This window comes from Melanerpes formicivorus, unplaced genomic scaffold (assembly GCF_026170545.1).
Source record: "Melanerpes formicivorus ecotype bairdi unplaced genomic scaffold, bMelFor1.0.p_v2 SCAF_13, whole genome shotgun sequence".
Taxonomy (NCBI): domain Eukaryota; kingdom Metazoa; phylum Chordata; class Aves; order Piciformes; family Picidae; genus Melanerpes; species Melanerpes formicivorus.
In genome coordinates, this window is record NW_027142365.1 from 18,758,763 (window position 1) to 18,766,429 (window position 7,667).

Genomic DNA, 7,667 nt, shown 5'->3' on the forward strand with positions numbered 1-7,667 from the left:
CAAAGGCCTTGCTGGAGTCCAGGCAGACCACATCCACAGCCTGCCCCACACCCACCAGGCAGTCCCCTGGGCATAGAAGGAGATCAGGTTGGTGATGCAACTTCCTAATTCCATGCTGGCTGGGCCTGATCCCTTGTCCATCCTGCATGTGTGCCAGGCACAAGTCAAGTTTGACATGCTTTTTGCTTTTCCAGCAGCAGTATTTGCAAGTGACAGCAAAGAATCAGCTCACAGCCAGGAGATGCATGCTTTAACTCTGTTCTTACCTTCATAAAGAGTACAGCCTAGGAAAGAAACATCATCAAGTCCAATGTCTCCAGTGAAGCCATCTCCTACAGTACCTTTCACCAAGATCTAGGGAAAGAAGGATTACCAAGGGATTTTTCAGTGTACAGCAGACTTTCAGTTCTCATGAGCATTTCACAGCAGCTGGGAGAGGACTCATTGACCACCTTTCACTCTTTGCATGGAATTCAATCTCTTCTAGGGACAAGAGTCTATTTAGTGACACTTTGTGAATTAGGCTAACTATGATCAGCTTCCACTGGTGGGCAAGTTAGTGGCAGTCAGTTGTAGCAGAATGGTTGGCTCCACAGTTGTGTACATGCACTAAAACACCATTGTGATACCAACTGCTGGCCAGACATTATCATAAGTGGCAGATTATGGTTAGCTCCTTGGGTAATTCATGCAAAAATATTTATCATGGCCATTTGTAACAACCTCCTGTGAGTCATTCATGAACCCTTAGACTAATCCCACTCTCATCAAAACAATTAAGCAGGTTACAGATGTGCTGTGGATCCTTTTAAAGAGGAACATCCTCCTGTTTCCTGAGAGCTGCCAGTGCTGTACACACAGGGTTCTCATTACTGCCTAGTGCCTAGGGAGGGGAGGGGTTAGGATTTCATGGAATGCTTTGGGTTGGAAGGGACCTTTAAAGGTCATCTAGTCCAACCCCCCTGCAGCGAGCAGAGACATCATGGGAGATGATTCTACCTCTCTGCTCTGCTCTTGTAAGACCCCACCTGGAGTCCTGTGTCTGGCTTTGGAGCCACCAGCACAAGAAGGATGTGGAACTGCCAGAGAGGGTTCAGAGGAGGTCACAAAGAAGAGTGGAGAGCTGGAGGACCTCTGGTGTGAAGCCAGGCTGAGAGAATGGGGGCTGCTCAGCCTGGAGAAGAGAAGGCTCCAGAGAGACATTAGAGCAGCCTTCCAAGTAATTTCTCCTCATGTTTGGGTGGAACCACCTGGGTTCCAGCATGTACCTCTTGTTCCTTGTCCTATCACTGGGCACCATTACAAACAGCCTGGCCCCTTCATCCTGACCCCCACCCCTCAGCTATTGATAGACATTGATCAGATCCCTCTCAGCCTTCTCTTCTCCAGACTAAACAGCCCTCTCTCAGCCTTTCCCAACAGCAGAGCTGTTCCAGGCCCTTCATCATCTTCCTAGCTCTCTGTTGGACTCTCTCCAGCAGGTCTCTGTCTCTCTTGGACTGGGGAGCCCAGAACAGGACACAGGATTGCAGCTGTGGCCTCAGCAGGGCAGAGCAGAGGGGCAGCAGAACCTCCCCAGCCCTGCTGGCCACACTTCTCTTGCTGCACCCCAGGATGCCATTGGCCCTTTTGGCCACCAGGGCACATTGCTGTCCCGTGGATCACTTGCTGTCCACTGTCCTGCTGTGGCATTGTGCTGTGCTCTGGTGGATGTAAAATAGTTATGTTCTGTGAAGAAAATGTGATTTTTGAAGTGCATTCTGGTCCTTTCTTTGCTAGGAAGATGATTAGGGAACTTTAACATCTCTCCTGTGAAGAAAGGCTGAAGGACTTGGGGCTTTTTATCCTAGAGAAGGCTGAGGGGGCATCTTATCAATGCTTCCAAATGCTTAAGGTGTGGGTGTCAGGAGGGTGGGGCCAGTCCTTTTTCAGTGGCACTCAGTGACAGGACAATGGGTACCAGGAACAAACTTGGACATAAGTTCCACCTAAACATGAGGAGGAACTTCTGTACATTGAGAGTGTGTAATAGAGCACTGGAACAGGCTGTCCAGAGAGGTGGTGGAGTCTCCATCTCTGGACTCATTCCAGTCCCTCCTGGACACTCTCTTATGCAACCTGCTCTAGGTGATTCTCATCTGTCAGGTGTTTGGACTCGATTATAGAATCAACAAGGTTGGAAAAGACCTCAAAGATCATCAAGTCCAACCTGTCACCACAGACCTCATGACTAAACCATGGCATCAAGTGCCACATCCAATCCCCTCTTGAACACCTCCAGGGATGGGGACTCCACCACCTCCCTGGGCAGCACATTCCAATGGCTAACAACTCTCTCTGGGAAGAACTTTCTCCTTACCTCCAGCCTAAATTTCCCTTGGCACAGCTTGAGACTGTGTCCTCTTGTTCTGGTGCTGGTTGCCTGGGAGAAGAGACCAACCCCCTCCTGGCTACAACCTCCCTTCAGGGAGTTGTAGACAACAATAAGGTCTCCCCTCTCCAGAGGTCCCTTCCAACCACTACCATTCTGTGGTGAGGGGAAGGTTCTTCCCAGAAAGAGTAATTAGCCACTGGAATGTGCTGCCCAGGGAGGTGGTAGAGTCCCCATCACTGGAGGTGTTCAAGAGGGGATTGGATGTGGCACTTGGAGCCACGGTTTAGTTGTCAGGAGGTATTAGGTATTAGGTAATAGGTTGGACTTGATGATCTCTGAGGTCTTTTCCAATCTGGTTGATTCTGATTCTGTGATCCTGTGACTCTGTAACCAGTATGTCAAGAGTTTTCTTGCCCCATAGGTCCCTGTGCCCATCTCTAATGCCACAACATCCTCACAGTTTGAGGCCATCCTTATGCATCCTCTTCCACCAAACTTCCCCTGGAAAAAGTTGCTCTCCTGCAGCTTAAGAAAGAGTACTTTCATTGGGGGCATCACAATATCCAATGATCTGCAGGGTCAGTTCAGCTCAGAGTGCTTCTTTATTGTCATGATGATGATGGTGATGATGATTGTATAACTTCAAATCTCCCCTCCCAACTTAAGTGCTTTAATTTATGCATGTACTTCACTAAGGAGTCTGATGCTTTATCATATAGCATGAACTCAGCCAGGAAGACAGGAAATGTAACAGAGGTGCAGGTGAAGGCTTTGAACTGGAACTAGGCCCAAGTGATGAGCTGGTGTGGCAGGGCAGAAATTAGCCTCCCTGCAGCTGTGGGGAAGCATTGACCACTTAATTTGCCTGCTGAAATTCTGCAAACTTCACAAGCTATCATTAAATAACCTCCAGGGAACTCATCTACCATAAAGCCCATTTCACATTCCATTTATTATCTGAATGAGGATAAATAGTTCCCAGCTTCTCCAGTTTGGAGAACTCCTGAGGTAAGGGCTCAATGAAATCCATAAAGGTAACAAAAAGTATGCCACCATAAAAGAGAAAAGAGACAAAAAGCTCATGAAGAGCAAAATGTGTTAGAATGACTTGCTGTGTACAGAAGAGGATTGACCCCTTGAGATTTGGAACAAAAGAGGTTTTTCACAGAGTCACAAAATGTGAGGAGTTGGAAGGGAGCTCCAGAGACCATTGAGTGTAAGACCCCTGGCAGAGCAGGAGCACCCAGGGCAGGTCACACAGCAACACATCTAGGTGGATATGGAAAAGGAGACTCCACAACCTCTCTGGGCAGCCTGCTCCAGGCCTCCAGCACCCTCACAGGGACAAAGTTTTCCCTCCTGTTTCCACGGCACCTCCTCTGCTCCAGCTTGCCCCCAATGCCCCTTGTTCTGTCCTTGGGTATTCCTGAGCAGAGCCTGGCTCCAGCCCTGCACATCTTTATCCCCAGCAATGAGGGCAGTCCTCAGGCTCCTCTGCTCCAAGCTCCAAGCCCCACCTCCCTCAGCCTGGCTTCACAGGGAGATGTTCCACCTCCTGCAGCAGCTTGATGGCTCTGTGCTGGGATCATCATCAAATGGTTTGCGTTGGTAGGACCTTAAATACCACCTAGTTCCAACCCTGTGCAGGGACACCTGGTTCCAACCCTGTGCCATGTGCAGGGACAACTAGCTCAGGCTGCTCAAGGCCACAGCCACCTTGGTTTTGAAACATTGTGAAATAGATTAATTTTATTCAGGATTTCTTTGGAATGGACCTAAGGCTTCCTCTTAAACAGGCAACTAACAGCTGGTAGGGATTGAATTTCCAATGTGACTGTGTAAGCTGAGACACACTGTGACTACTGAGCAGAAAGTTCTTCGCAGGAAGAGGAATTGGCTATTGGGATGTGCTGCTCAGGGAGGTGGTGGAGTCACCATCCCTGGAGGTGTTCAAAAAAGGCTTGGATGTGGCACTTGGAGCCGTGGTTTAGTTGTGAGGAGGTGTTAGGTAGTAGGTAATAGGTTGGACTTGATGATCTCTGAGGTCTTTTCCAACCTGGTTAATTCTATGATTCTGCTGTGTTGCAGCAAAGGAAAAGAAAGCCTTCCTAAAGGCCAGCTTGCTTTGTGCCACGGAATTGTTTGGGTTGGAAAAGTCCTCCAAGTTGAGTCCAACCATCAAACTAAAACCACTATGGCCAACTAAACCATGTCCTGAAGTGCACTTCCACATGTTTCTTGAACACCACCAGGGACGTTGACTTCACCACCACCCTGGGCAAACTACTCCAGTGCCTGACCACTCTTGCAGGAAAGAAAGGTGAGGGGACCCCAACTGTTCTCAAAGATGTCTCCCACTCTCACCTAGGAATGATGCACCAAGGAACTGCCTCCCAGTTCAGCACTGGGTGGCTACAGCAGGTTTAAAATAAACATTTAAAAAACTTTATTTATTTAGAATAAACCAAAGCAGGTTGGAAGAGACCTTCAAGATCATTGAGTCCAACCCATCAACCAATCCAACCCACCCAAACAGCTAACCCATGGCACCAAGCACCCCTTCAAGTCTCCTCCTGAACACCTCCAGTGATGGTGACTCCACCACCTCCCTGTGCAGCCCATTCCAATGGGCAATCACTCTCTCTGTGTAGAACTTCTTCCTAACATCCAACCTGAACATCCCCTGGCGCAGCCTGAGACTGTGTCCTCTTGTTCTGGTGCTGGCTGCCTGGGAGAAGAGACCAACCTCTGCCTGTCTACAACCTCCCTTCAGGTAGTTGTAGAGAGTGATAAGGTCACCCCTGAGTCTCCTCTTCTCCAGGCTGAGCAACCACAGCTCCCTTAGTCTTTACTGATAGGGCTTGTGTTCTGTGAGCTGAGGAGCTTAGAATGGAGGTAGCCTGTGGAAATCCTGAGGGGTTTTAGGATTTACAGTAACAACAACAAGCCCAAAGCAAAGCAGCCCAAACCTAACCAGCTGGCACTGCAGGCATATTGAACTTTTCTACCTTGCAGATGCTGGAGGAGACATGACATAAACATTGCACAAAACAACCAATTTAATTCTTTGTGTTACATTTACAGCACAGAGTGCCCAAACCAAAGTCCTTTACATGATGATGTCCAAAATAGGACTGCTCAACAGGAAGGCTGGGGAGGGACTGCTCAGGATCTCAGGGAGTGATAGGACTAGGGGGAATGGAATGAAGCTGGAGGTGGGGAGATTCAGGCTGGAGGGGAGGAGGAAGTTCTTCCCCATGAGAGTGGTGAAGTCCTGGAATGGGTTGTCCAGGGAGGTGGTTGAGGCCCTGTCCCTGGAGGTGTTTAAGGCCAGGCTGGATGAGGCTGTGACCAGGCTGATGTAGTGTGGGGTGTCCCTGCCCATGGCAGGGGGATTGGAACTAGATGATTCTTGTGGTCCCTTCCAACCCTGACTGATACTATGATACTATGACACTTGGATTGCTCAGCCTGAGCAAGAGATGACTTTTCTTCACCCTCAGGCTCCTCCTCTCCAAGCTCCAGAGCCCTCAGCTCCCTCAGGCTCTCCTCATGAGGAAGATGTTCCACTGCCTGCAGCAGCTCTGTGGCTCTGTGCTGGACTCTCTCAAGCAGTTCCCTGAGGTCCTTCTTGACCTGAGGAGCCCAGAACTGGACACAAGATTCCAGCTGTGGCCTCAGCAGGGCAGAGTAGAGGGGGAGGAGAACCTCTCCCAACCTACTGGTCACAGCCCTTCCAATCCACCCCAGAATGCCCTTGACCTTCCTAGCCCCAAGAGCACATTGCTGGCTCATGGTCATCCTTCCACCCACCAGGACCCCCAGGTGGATTCCTTTGTGCACTGTTGCACCTTTTGGCACAAGTACATCATGTTTACTGTGCATTATAGAGGGACACTCCCTTGTCTGCAGTGCCATAATAAAGACAAGGGATAATGGGGACAAGCTACTGCCGGGGAGACTCAGACTGGATGCCAGAAACATTTGGAATAAACTCCCAAGGGAGGTGTTGGATTCCTCTACATTAGACAGCTTCAAGGCCCAGCTTGACAGGGTGCTGGGCCAGCTCATTTCAACTCTATTCTTACCCTGAGAGGTTGGACTGGATGATCCTTAAGGTCCCTTACAACCTGATATTTGATGACTTTTTAACATCTTTTTTTGTCATGAAAGACTCAAATCTTTTGCCAGGCTGCTGGGCAGCAGATTCAGAGATGTTTGTTTCCCCCATGTGCTGAAAACCAGCACTAGAATCTACTTTATGTACCACGTGTTCCTATTCAAAACATCCAAATCAAGGGGTTCAGGACAAAAAAAAAAAGAAGTAAATAAATAGACATATCTCTTCAGGAAGCCTTCTCCATGTGTATTTCAAAGTATATTTGATCTGACAGGTACAAATAGCCTTGGGATTGCACAGTCATTGATATATTTCTGGTGTTCTTGAATGCAGCAAGAAGCTCCGTGGGGGTGCTGGTGGGGGAGAAGCTGGACAGGAGCCAGCAATGGGCACTGGCAGCACAGAAGGCCAAGGGCAGCCTGGGCTGCATCCAAAGCAGTGTGGCCAGAGGTGGAGAGAGAGGATTCTGTCCATCTGCTCTGCTCTGGGGAGACCTCACCTGCAGGGCTGGGGCCAGCTATGGGGCCCCCAGCACAAGAGAAACTTGGGACCTGATGAAGAAGGTCCATAGGAGTGCCATAAAGAAGATCAGAGGGCTGGAGAACCTCTGCTATGAGGACAGGCTGAAAGAACTGGGACTGGAGGAGAGAAAGCTCCCCTACAACATCTGCAGGATATTGTAGGAAGGCTGGGCAGGGACTGTTTAGAAGGGGCTGTGGGGATAGGATGAGAGGCCATGGTTTGAAACAGGCAGAGCAGATTTAGGTTGGACATCAGGAGGAAGTTCTGCACAGTGAGAGTGGTGAAATACTGGAATAGGTTGCCCAGGGTTATTGAGGTCCCATCCCAGGACCCCCTCAAGATCAGGCTCACCAAGGCCCTGAGCATCTGGTTGGAGGTGTCCCTGCTGGACTGCAGGGAGGTTGGACAAGAGACCTTTTGAGGGTCCCTTCCACCCCAAAGCAAGCTGTGAATCCATAAAAAAACCCCAACCAACCATCCCACCACCACCACCAGAAGCTAAACCAAAACCAAACCAAGCACATTACAGTCCAGCAGCATCATACCTGAAATGGGTTGGAGCTGCTGAGGTAGAGTGTCTCTCTGATCCATCTGTTGCCCTGGTTCCCAAAGTTGTGCCACAGCAGCTGTCCCTCAGTGTTGCTCTGGGTT

General features: G+C 49.5%; 1 protein-coding gene across 1 annotated transcript in view; it reads right to left on the minus strand.

The window, feature by feature from the left end:
- MALRD1 (MAM and LDL receptor class A domain containing 1) overlaps window positions 1-7,667 on the minus strand; it is a 348,020-nt gene that overhangs the window by 257,545 nt on the left and 82,808 nt on the right. The window contains 2 exon segments of the mRNA XM_068146420.1: window positions 267-354; window positions 7,562-7,660. Of these exon segments, the coding sequence (XP_068002521.1) occupies window positions 267-354; window positions 7,562-7,660 (187 nt within the window).